The 12,642-nt window shown below is 42.4% G+C and overlaps 1 protein-coding gene across 3 annotated transcripts in view; it reads left to right on the plus strand.

Moving 5' to 3' along the window:
- LOC117953612 (ephrin type-B receptor 1-B) overlaps window positions 1–12,440 on the plus strand; it is a 168,103-nt gene extending 155,663 nt beyond the window's left edge. For 2 of the 3 annotated variants that reach the window (XM_034886790.1, XM_034886791.1), the window contains exons 13-16: window positions 3,718–3,867; window positions 6,125–6,318; window positions 7,553–7,708; window positions 8,416–12,440. In XM_034886790.1, coding sequence (XP_034742681.1) covers window positions 3,718–3,867; window positions 6,125–6,318; window positions 7,553–7,708; window positions 8,416–8,524 — 609 coding nt within the window. In that variant the 3' untranslated portion in view covers window positions 8,525–12,440. The remainder of the gene's footprint in view (window positions 1–3,717; window positions 3,868–6,124; window positions 6,319–7,552; window positions 7,709–8,415) is intronic. The other variant, XR_004658649.1, reaches the window with a different exon arrangement.
- The last annotated feature ends 202 nt before the right edge of the window (window positions 12,441–12,642 follow it).

Consider the following 12,642-nt stretch of genomic DNA (forward strand, 5'->3'; position numbering starts at 1 on the left):
TTACCGGGGAGAAAACCAAGAACACACACACAAGCAGGCTAGAAGGGAAAAATAACCCCAATAAAAAAAATAAAAAAAAAACAGTGAACAGTAACAATGAATAAATAGTAGCAGCAGAGCATTGCTTACATTTGAAGCTGGTGTTATTGCACAAAACAGATAATATTTCCAGTTTCAAACTCACTAAGGGTCTGTGTGTCAGACACTTAGAGGGAGGAGTTATGAAGTGTGATGGCCACAGGCAGGAATGACTCCTTGTGGTGCATTTTGGGGGAACAAGTCTTGCACTGAAAGGGCTCTTGTGTACGAGCAGCAAGCCATGGAGTGGGTGGGAGACATTGTCCAAGACAACATGTAGTTTGGGCAGCATCCTTCTCTTTGATCCCACGACAGAGAATCCAGCTCCACCCCCACAACGTCACTGGCCTTGCCTCGGTTTGTTTAGTCTGTTAGCGTCCAATACCATCAGCCAGCTGTCCCAGCATGCAACTGCAAACAAGATAGCACCGGCCACCACAGACTCATAAAACCTCCTCAGCATCGTCCTGCAGATGTTGAAGGACCTCAGCCTCCTCAGAGAATAGAGACAGCTTTAGTGTTCTTGGCCCAGTCTAGTTTATTGTCCAAGTGCAGTCCCAGGTATTTGTAGTCCTCCACAATGTCCACAATGACCCCCTGGATGGAAACAGGGCTCACTGGTGCATTTGTTCTCCTTAGATCCAAAACCAGCTCCTTAGTCTTTGTCATGCTAAGCTGTAGATGTTTCTGCTCAGTCCATGTGACAAAGTCCCCCACCACACCTCTGTACCTCTGTACTCAGCCTCGTCACCCTCTCTGATACATCCAACCACAGCAGAGTCATCAGAAATCTTCTGAAGATTGCAGTAGTCTGTGTGGTAGTTGAAGTGTGTGGTGTAGATGGTATTTGTACCTAGAGGTAGATTTAGTTTGCAGTAGAGTCCTCATGCACACATAATGGAGAAAGACAAAGAGGCACATATCACATTACATTAAGACAGTGGAAAATAAAGGTCCCATGGCATGAAAATGTGACTTTGTACGTTTTTTAACATTAATATGAGTTCCTCCTGCCTGCCTATGGTGGCCCAGTGGAAATGGTGATAGGTGTAAACCAAGCCCTGAGTATCCTGCTCTGTCTTTGAGAAAATGAAAGCTCGGATGGGCTGATCTGTAATCCTGCTCCTTAGGTCATAAGGAGCTATATAAAAGCATCCAAGACCTAAGACCTTAAAGAAATGGCAAACATTTAAAATTAAATCAAAATAATTTAAAATTATTTATTACAACACGCATAACACGCATGATGCGAGAATTCAGAATCCCAAAATGGCTGCTGTCACCGAGTATGGATAATGGGGAAAGGTTTTTGATGACATATGCTAAGGTATCTTTGAGGCACATTTACCTGTATTTCTGGTTGTCACGCCCTCGTGGCCACTCGCTTTTTCTTCCCAGTGTCACCATTTATCAACCAGAAAATAGACCTATGCAGTATCTCTGCCAAATCAGGCGCTGTATGTTGTACCCACTTTATTTATTATCAAGGGAGTTTTGGGAACTATCAATTGATATCATTACAGATTGCTCCCCTGAAGGCCTAGATGTTCTGCAGCTGCAGTGGCTGTGCGACATCCCTGCTCGTCTACACAAATTCGGAGTTAACTGTCCAAGATAATAGGACTATGTGAATTCTGTTTCAGGGGCATTATTTCACTCCAAGGCAAACATAAAACAGTTTGTTCCTTTTTCAGTAGCCAGCACAATATACCATAAGCAAAGGGCTTTTCCCATGCTTCGAGGCTTCACAAAGCACTCCTGCTTTTGTGTTGACATTAGGTCCGTTTCAATTCCCATCATCACTCCGTCTACCCCCCCAACTCATTACCTGTGGCTTTAATGCTCTTTTTAAGAAAGAAGAAAAGCCCAAAATGCTTTTTATTATATTTTCGCCTGTTCATGAGCTGTTCAGCACTTCATGTTATTAATGCAGGATTTTGGATTCTGGCCCACAGCAGTAATTACTAAAGGGTTTGCATAGCTGCCTCTGACTCACCCGCCTTGGAAATGTTATTACTAAAGTCTGTCTTATTGGAGGGGCACAGGGAGCTTCTTGTAAAAGCCTGTGTCTTTGCTTACGCCGTTCCAGGGACACTCGGCTCATATCCCCAACAGGGTCCTGGGGCATGAGACCAGATGTACAGAGCGAGGGAGGGAGTAAGCGAGTAATGATAAAGAGAGGCTGCAGTAGACAGCGATTTGCTTGGAGCAGCTTTTTCCCTGTGTAATTCTACGTTTATTTCTTCATTTTTCACCTTATGTATCTCGGTTCAAAGAAAATAATTGACTTTAAGCATTGCCCCTGAAAGAATGACAGATGATTGGACCTTTATATTTATTTTTTCTTAAGAAAGATGTTTGACTTGTATCTTTGTAGCTCTATTTGCCCTCAGACAAAAGGAAAGGCAAGAGAAAGTGTCCTGGGGTCTTAGTTTAGATGAAACGATTCAGATATAAACTGGTCTGAGAAATGAGAAAAGCATTGAAGTCGCTGGGGCTTAGGTAGCCCTTATTCGACTATTGATCTCTTCCTCTCCGTATTTCTTCCTTGTTCTCTCATTTTCTCTCAGTCTGTTACACACTCGCACAACCAACATTGCACCATTGCCTTATTCCTTCAATGCTTCATGTCTTTTTCTTTGCTGGCTGGTGAGAGCTCAATGAGAGCTGAGTTGTTGCCTCTGCATCCTGCAGTGTATCCTGACAGCAGTCTTTATTCAGGGTCATATGTTAAATCTCGTTTCACCCTAAATTGGTGACATTAATGAGCTCAACCTCTCCACTTCTGCAGAGCTGCGCATGCCCTGACCTGTAACATTTACGCAAGACACACTTGTCCACACTTACAGCACAGGAATACACACAAGTAAACCTGTTTATAATTATTCTTGCCAAGCATTTCAACCATCCGCCTGCAGTATGGAAACAGCGCAGAAGACCCCTGTTCTGCCTCTTATTTCTTCACTAATCTCTCTTTCTCTATTTCCCTCCCCCTCTTTTTTCCTCTCAGAGAGCAAGCAGGGAACAGGGTGGTCTGGGTTTGGGTTTGTTTCCAACAACGGCTTATCTGCAAATGCTCAGGTTCAGCTAATTGGCATTATTAAACTGGTGGCGAGCTCAACTCAGATATAAGGGGAGGTGCTGTGGGGGGGTGTTTGTGTGCGTCTATGTCTGTGCATTTGTTCCCAACTGTGTGTATATATGTGTGTGTGTGTGTGTGAGTGGAATTTTAAACAAGCAGCTGTCAATTTCAGTCAACAGTGCGCGTGGCATGCCTGAGGCCCAGGTAGCCCAATTACAGGCAGACACGCTCGATGTATGAGCAGAAGCCCAGGCCTATCTTGCTTTATTCAAACACAGCTGTGGGAGAGGAGAAGCTAAATGTGAGGCTGGTCGATGTGTGAAGGACGAACACTGTTTGGTACCACTGCTGAAACAGAGGCAGAATCGTGTGTACGTTTTGGCTGCCGGACGATTGACACTGGGTGGATGGGAGGATAAAGAGCTAGATTATTACAGCTGAGGCAAGAGCAGGGGTGTTGGGGGGTAATGGCTAACTTACATGTGTTGCAACTGAAAAGAATGAACCGCTTTTGTGAGTCTTTTGTTCACCTTCTGCACCTTTGTTAATTCCCACAGGGTGGGAAGATCCCAGTGAGGTGGACGGCACCAGAGGCCATCGCTTACAGAAAGTTCACATCGGCCAGTGACGTGTGGAGCTACGGCATTGTCATGTGGGAAGTGATGTCATTTGGAGAGAGACCTTATTGGGACATGTCCAACCAGGATGTAAGTGCTCATTTTTAGACATGAAAAGACACATGAGATAAGGGTTTGAATTATGTGGCAACAGGGGGGGTGAAGAGGGGTCTGAGCTCCCATGAACGCACTGCAAACATACATCAGTTGGGGTTGCTAATACATTGCCAACACACATTATTTTAATCACAAATAAGACATTTTTCAATGTAATTAGTATTATTTACGTTTATGACATAAAAATGCTAACAGAAACCAGATTTTCTAAAAGAATGACGCACCATATTCCCCACCAAGCCACCCGCAGTAGAATATCGCACCAGCTAATGCTTGTTGATGAGAGTGCTGCAAGCTGCAAACTTGCTTCTAACCTTATTCTTATTTATCTCTGCCCCTAACATGTTTTAACGAACCCCACAAACCTCAGATTATAACTCGAACCCTGCATTAATTCATATCACAACCTTCCTGATGCGATGTATTTCCTTTTGAAACAGGATGCTGTGGAAGAACGTTAGACAGTGACCGAAAACTGGGCAGGCAGTTCTATTTGATAGGAAAGGAGAAAAGGTCTTGTTGTCAAATAATGTTACATAACATTGATTTTGTTACACTCACTTGTACAGCATGGCGTCACCACTAAAGATGCACCTTTTCTAGGAAGTGGCAGTTTTTTATGAAATAAAAATGTCCATTACTTGGGATCTTTAAGAAAGATCATAAAAAGCGTTAAAAAAGTGTTTTCCCTTTTCTAAACCTCAATGACTTTTGAATCTGAACTGCCTCATTAACAGTAAGGCCATTTCCGTACAGATGTGGTTATACGTTTTTTTCGCCCCATTGATTGACTGTCAAGGAGAACTCGTAAGAGAGGAAGCTGTAATAAATCACTCATTTTTTATCAGCTCTTATCTCATAGCATCATCACTGCAGATGTCCTTGACTCTGACTTTGAAAGCAGAATTATTATGGACACAGTCTCACACTATCCTGTTTCCTTCCTGGCCAGTTTTTGAGAGCAATGAGTGATTGCTGAGAGCTCTGCTTTGTTCTCCATGTCCGTTTGGACAAGGTCCACGCACAGACACACAGGCACCAACACAAACACACACACAAGCACTGGATATAGTCCCATACTATGAGGTCTCTCTTCCTAAGCTCCCTTAGTGTGACAACCAGCCAACCATCAGGCCTCTATGGACCCTGCTCCACGAGGACCATCCAACCCAGCAGATGTTGCCTCAGTGGGCCAGCAGCAAACACTGCCTGGTGGGACTAAAGCAGAGAAAAGGACTGGCACTGCTCAGCATGTCCGGCTGCTTAATACACACACACAGACACACAAACACACACACACACACACACACACATACAGTACAGACACACACAACACACACAACCACTTCTCCATATGCACCATTTGTCAAGATTGTGCTGAGTTGCACTTAACTCCGGGGCGGAGTTGGCAACCTACAAAGCAGCCTCTTATATTTAATGATAGTATCTTTTACACTTGATTTCACACCAGACCTTTATCTTGCAACTATGCATTTTTAAGAAAAGAAAAGATCCACGGACAGTATAGATATGAGGATATGGCTGAGAGCTAGGTCCTTCAATGTGCAATGCAGCAATATGAGCAATCTTAAGTGTTTGTAGTATCTATGAAGTGGCTTTATAGAGTAAGCTCCTTCATTTTTATTTTATTTTAATATATTTAGACCTTTTCTTTATATTTCGACATTTTTCGAAGTTTTCAAATCTGCCTTAAGTTCTGAAACACTTTGCTCGAACTCTGACCCTGAAACACTTAGTCGTAGCTTCTCTATAACAAGGCCTAGATAGCCTGTGCAGCCTTTAAGAGACATGTGTCAAGTATCAGTGTTTCACAGTTAATTATATGCAATCTGCCCATTCCCCCGTGTCTTCTTTCTACAGTGACACTCTCTTCTTGCTGTCCTCCAGGAATGGCATGTGATTGGCCGGAGTCATTAGGAAGGGCACATCAGCCTGAACGTTAACTGTCTCTTGAGTGACCAGAGCGAGTTTGTCTGTACGGGGCAGTGTTGAGGCAGTGGCGAGCGTGTCAGGATTACAGAGTGGATATGCTTAATGTCATTACTCACTGCAAACTCAAATTAGTATTTAGTTTTTAATGAAGTATATTATTGACAACCAGCCAGCTGGTAGAAAAACACTGTAACTGACAGCCATTAGTTGCAATTACTGTATGAAATGTATTATATAATGTAACCTGAGCTTCCCCTCCCCACAATATCTCCCCCAGGTGATCAACGCCATTGAACAGGACTACCGTCTGCCGCCCCCTATGGACTGCCCCAGTGCTCTGCACCAGCTGATGCTGGACTGTTGGCAGAAGGACCGCAACGTACGACCCCGCTTCACCGACATCGTCAGCACCCTGGACAAGATGATCCGTAACCCCACCAGCCTCAAAGCTATAGCCAACATCCCCGCAGTGTGAGTAAAAACTTGTTTTCAACAGCACATGACATATGCATTTCCCTGAAATGGACGCAAATATGCTTTTCATCTGTTTACATATACATTATTTACACATGCTGTCTGTACAAACTCAGCACGCATACTTTTTTATCCTCTCATAAAATAAACATGAATGCATTACTGTTGATTGCATCAAACCTGAACTTTTCCTCCCCAGGATTTTGTTTTGCCTGCATCTTTTAAGTGTCCCACACATTCATGCCCCCGTATAGGCTTAGAAAATTCAATTTTTCCACATTTAGTGTTTTAGTTTTTTTTACCTCGTAATGATAGAGCAAAAACATGTCTTTAGAAAAATGAAAACATGCAGAAACATCTAATTTACATAAATATTCAGAATGTTTATTCGTTATTTTTGTCGAGGCACCATTGGCCTTGATTGGTTTTGAATCTTATTGGGTATGATTTTGCCAGTTCTGCACGTCTTGCTTTGGCCTGGTTTTTTTCACTATTCTCAAAGATCCGCGCAGCCTCGGCCAGATTGGATGTGGACTTTCTGTGAACGGCAAGCTTCAGGTTTCTCCACAGATTCTCCTTTCCAGTTTCCAGACTTTGGCTGGGCCACTGAGGGTCATTCAGAGACTTGTCCTGAAGCCACTTGTTTTGGCTGTGTGCTTTGGGCTTTGTGCCTGTGTATAGGTGAACTGTTGGCCCTGTGTGAGTGTGAGTTTGTGCAATGGAGCAGGTTTTCCTTCATGGTCCTTCCTTTAATGAACTCACTTTCCTTTTTCTTTAATTAAGACCAGTTTCCTAATACCAGACACTGAGAAGCATCACCATAGCATGCGTCGTTCTAGAGATAGTATCGACCAGGCAATGAGTGGTGTTTTCATTTTTTCTAGTTGCAGCACTTAGCATTCAAGGACTGGAGTTTTCCTCTAATGCGTTTTTCTCTCTTTTTCTTTTTTAAAAACAGTTGAATAAATAGAGAGATAAAAGGTAGGTAGATACAAATAGAGTGTATCACACCAAATGTGGTAAATAAAATGAAGGGGTTAGAACGCTTTTCAAAGGCACACAGTGAACACTTTGGCCTTCTCCATCTTGCATCTTCTCACACACACCTACTCTAACCTCAGTTCATCTCCTTCTCTTTAAATCCTCCTTGCTTAACATTGCATCAAAGTTCGGCTCCCTGCTATTCCATACTTAGCTACTGTTACCCCCTCCTTCCCTGTCCCTCCTCCAGGCCTTCTCAGCCACTGTTGGACAGATCCATACCTGACTTCAACACTTTCAGCTCAGTAGAAGACTGGCTCGCTGCCATCAAGATGAGCCAGTACAGAGACAACTTCCTCAACTCAGGCTTCACCTCCCTGCAGCTGGTGGCTCAAATGACCTCTGAGTAAGTTCACCTGCTCATGTGCAAATGTCCAGTTCCAAACCCATAGGGCTCTTTATGGGCACACTTGTGTAAAATGACTCAACGTCAAGTGCGTGTATTTTTAGCATGAATGCGCCCCTTGACTCAAGTCTTTGAATGATTGCTCAAAGTAGTGTGAAAGGCTGTACGGTAAGACAAAATAACAAAGCCGTTGTGGTAAAACTATTTTCATTTATGCTCTCCAAGTATTATGATTACTGTCAAATAATACAATTTTTTTATGCCCAATTCTCTAAAATGCTCAGATCCTTTAAATACACAATAGACACAAATATTGCACTTCATGTATTTTAATTAGCAATGTTGCTTAGTCTACAAATATGTAGGAAAATAAAAAATCTATTTCACATTTTTTATTAAAATTGCATGCTCGGGGCTTTGTGGCATTTATGCAGTCTCTTTGCAATGCAAAGCAACATGCATTACAAAGTCTTCTCCAAGTGATATAATTAATTTTGGAAGTTTGTGTTTTTTGTTTATTGCCACTGGCTTTCTACCCTGAAATTGCCCTTTCATGTATATAGTGACATTAGGACTGTAAATGCACCAGACAATGACAGCCATTTTTGGCCATTCCATCTATAACATGATGGAAAGCCTTTCATCTATTGCTTCAAAATGTGTTCTAAATTTTCAATTTTCTTTTCTCTCTGCTTCTTTTTCTCTAGGGACTTGCTGAGAATAGGAGTGACCCTGGCAGGCCACCAGAAGAAGATCCTTAGTAACATCCAGTCCATGAGGGTCCAGATGAGCCAGTCACCCACGACTATGGCATGACTACAGGGGGCGCTGTGCCACGGAACGGGCAGCATTCGCAGGACCGATAACAATGGCAGCCTTCGAATGACCCCCGATCCATCGGAACGCGCCAGAGTCGAGACTATCGTCTTAATCTAATCCACTACCATGACAACAGGAGACCAGGGTCTACACTACTACATGGTTAACACCAATCACACTTCATGCAATCCACGCTGGGAGTTCAGGGTCCAGACTTGATACTGTTACTCCATTTTTCCACGAAAGGAAGACAGATATCAGTTGCTGTGGTTAAGGACTGCCATTCCTGTCATTGTGAACCAAAATAACTCCAACAATCCGACATCGACACGGGGGATCTCTCACAATGTCAGACTGTACGGTTAAACAAGTGATATTGTTCTTCATTATCTGGACTAGAAGATGTTAAAATTGTAAACAAAAATGTGAGACATTTAGAAACCACGTGTGACCTGTGATTTTACCGTCGTCAATGTGTGCAATGAAGATGCCTTCACCTGGCCAGAAATAAGACCCAGAATGCAAAGCAATTGCCAGTAGGAACAATTAGAAGGAGAGGAATACAGGGATGTACAGTGGAGCACCATTTTCAACTTTCACATCATCTTTTGTTCATTTGAAGAATTTACTAAATGTATCGTAAAGGACTGGTGAAAATTCAGAGCCAGTTATATTTTTGTCTTTTATCATCTCTTTGTTTTCTTTGTTTTTATCACTATAGCAAGATGCCGCCCACTTGTATTTTAACTTTAACACTACCTGTGGAGTCCGAAGTGGAAGACCTTGCCAAAGGACTTCTTAAACAGCCCCACCCAGATTCAGAGAATATAAATATGTGTATCTCTTGCTAAATATGATTATACCTTTCATAATAAACCTTCATATTGAAGGTGATATGTATGAATATGTATGTACAGAACCCTCTGCTTGCATTTTTGGCAAAGACATGTTTATTGACTAGATTGTGATAGACACATGCAATGTGTAGATTCCATAAGGAGCCCTGGTTCTCTTCAGTCGACTGAACAACAGACACTGGGATGTGCGTCTCCCTATTCTAGGGGCACAGGGACAATCCTGACAGAACCTTGACCTGAGGACAACATTAAAAGGAATGGTGGGCGAAGGATTGGTATTGTAGATCTATATGAAAATTGCTGTAGGAGTTAAAATAATCGACAAAATATCCATTTATTGGAGATCATGTTTAATGTGGGTGTACACATGCTGTCTCTTGCTGGTGAGCACTTACTTGTACAGATATGTTTTATGTTTTTACATTTCTTTTTGTCTGTTGTTGTTGTTGTTTGTGTTGGGAGGGCTCAGAACCATCCAGAGGGGAAGGAAACTCCACGCCTCAGCCGGCCCAAATCCATAGTAAATACCTACGGATCACATAGAGAAAAAAAAATTCTCACTATTAAAATTGCTCTGCATCTGGTAGATTTTATTTCAGCCAAATCCTGTTAGTCTTTCTCTGCAAATATGTTGGGCAAGGCTAGAGTTGCTGCAAGTTTAAAGTTTAAATAAGTTTAACTTAAAAGTGCATAGCCAATCAAGGCTTTGGAAATTGTAGTGAATCAGCATCACTTCTCTACACAGTAGAAATAAGCATCTTGGCTGATGCCTTCCCGATAAACACACGGGCTTAAAAAGCCCACACAGGTTACACTGCTCACAGGGTAGCACAGCCTTCCATAGACTGCTGTAGCTAAGCTGATGAGTAAATCTCTTCTCCCTCACTATATGCTGCTGCCATATGGGTAGGCACGTTAACTGCAAATGCTGCCGTGCCAGAGAGAGTTTCACGCATATATGAATCTATCCATAACTCTTATTTGCAGGAATCGGTGTTTAGAAATACACTCTTTGGAAGTATTTGATTGCAAGATGTCTACATTGCTCCCAAAGGATGCCATGGATGATGGGAATGGTCTTTTATGATTGCAGCATGATTGGTCAGGTGGTTTTAATACTTTTCTTTTTCTAGCTGTTTGCTTACTTCAGTCTCAGGCTTTGGGAAAGCTATGAGGAATTGTCACATTTTATGAATCCAGTTTTGTCAAGTGTTGATGAAATAGTAACAACACTGGCCTTAAAAGTAAAACTAACCTGAATGTTCCTGTGGTAGTAATCCACTGGCATGCAGCCACAGTCTCCTAGCTTTCAGACAATTATCATGAGCTATTGTAGTATCAGTTCTGTGCAGTAGCTGTGACCCTGCTGATTTTTTGCCCTATTTGAAGAGATATGGTTCTAACCACCTTGCATCCAAAATTAGAAATTGATGGCAGGCCCATTAGCAGATTATTAAGTATACTTACCCCCCTTAAGTCATCATCCTCCTCCTCTTGCACTGTCTGTCCTGGCTTCTCTCCCTATCTACTCCCGCTAGTTGGCACATGTCCAGCTTGTTCATCCTTGGTGTAATCAAGCTGTCCTGGGCAGGACTGGGCTGGGCTGGGTCGGGCCTGGGCAGCCCCGGCCTGAGAAATGGTTGGATTCATGCTCCAGTGGGCCCAAGCAGGGATGAAGTCACCTGCTGGGACCTCCTTCTGTAGGGGTCTGGAGGGTGACTGATGGGACTGTCAAATAAAAAATACACACACACATGCACACATAGAGGAACCCTCAATATTGTTATGCCCATGTCTGATTTCCAGCCTGATGCTTAATGAAGAGAAAGTGGGCAGAGACCTGACAGTGTGTGCATATGTGATAGAAAGAGGGGGGGAATCAGTTCACAGGAGGGCGGGGCTGCAGGACCTTAAGAAAGGATGCTAGATGAAAATCAGAAGGTTTGCTCATTGAAGTGAATCAGTCCCTTTTATTGCACAGTGTAGTTTAATGGTAATATCGTTGGTTTAGTTTGATAATAGAAATTACTTTTACAAGCAACTGGTTTGCCTCATGGGCAAATCAGTTGCTTTCTCTTTCTAACTCTCCAAGTCATTGATTTACCAAATATTCCTAATTATAATCACATGCTTCTTGAGATTGGCATAAATCGCCCTTACGTTGAAGCCAATAATTCAAGTTGAATGCATTAGTACTCTATTCAGCTCAGTCTCATGTATTTGCTTTTCAACCAAACAGCCTGTGAATGAGATGATTTAATGTATTCATTATGCAACATTATGCAACAGTGTAATTCTCCATTTGCTCTGTCTTTCTAAATATCCGACTGTAATGACACTCCTAGCGTGATGAATGGAGAGACGGGTCGCTGTGTCCCTCTCTAAACGTTGTTTCATATGGAAGCCATTCAACACACACTGATACAAAACCCAAGAACAGAGCTTGTTAAATGTTTCATGGTGCTGTAACTGTTAGAGAAGTGACCAACGACCAGTGACTTTGAGTCGTTCTTCTAGTAGCTGATTTCATGCTCGTCATTTATAGGTCGGAACAGAGGCACCTGAAAATGACCTGACACGACAAAGTTAAACGTAATAAAATCCTCCATTCATGTTTCTTCTGTTTCAGACTGTGGACTCAAAGATTTACACACATATAAAACAAAACACACCCTTCATGTCCACACTTTTAACTGCACACACACCATAGACAGTTGGATTAGCTGTAGGCAGGAAGAACAAGGGAAATGGGACCCTTTCCAGGATACCAGTCACAACCTCCCCCTCTGGTACACAATGGATGGTGGAGCTAAATAGGAGGGGGCAGATGTCATTGTTTATTTGTGTGTGAGAGAGAGTGAATGTATGTCAGTGTGTGTGCATAGAGGACACATTTGTGTGTACATTGTTTAAGAACCATTTCCTTTTTCTTTTGGTTGATGTATAGCTACCACTTGTAAATTGTGACAAGTACGTGTCAAGAGTTTGTAAACTGTAACTTTCTGAGAACTATTGTACTAAAATGCACTCAATAAACGCCTTGGAAAACAAGTCAATCACTTGATGGTCTGTGACTCAATGGGCTATAATTCTGTTTTCATTAATGGTAAGTCAAGACAGCAGAGAGGAAGGGTTATTATCCAGTAACACAACTGTCAGCGCTGTGCCTGAGTGTAACGTGTAATGCTTGGTTTCATAATAGCTAAGGAAAGAAACAGTATTTTGTCTACGCCGGTCTGGCTGGCAGCACGTTTTAAA

This window comes from Etheostoma cragini, chromosome 12, assembly GCF_013103735.1.
Source record: "Etheostoma cragini isolate CJK2018 chromosome 12, CSU_Ecrag_1.0, whole genome shotgun sequence".
In the NCBI taxonomy this organism is placed as follows: Eukaryota; Metazoa; Chordata; class Actinopteri; order Perciformes; family Percidae; genus Etheostoma; species Etheostoma cragini.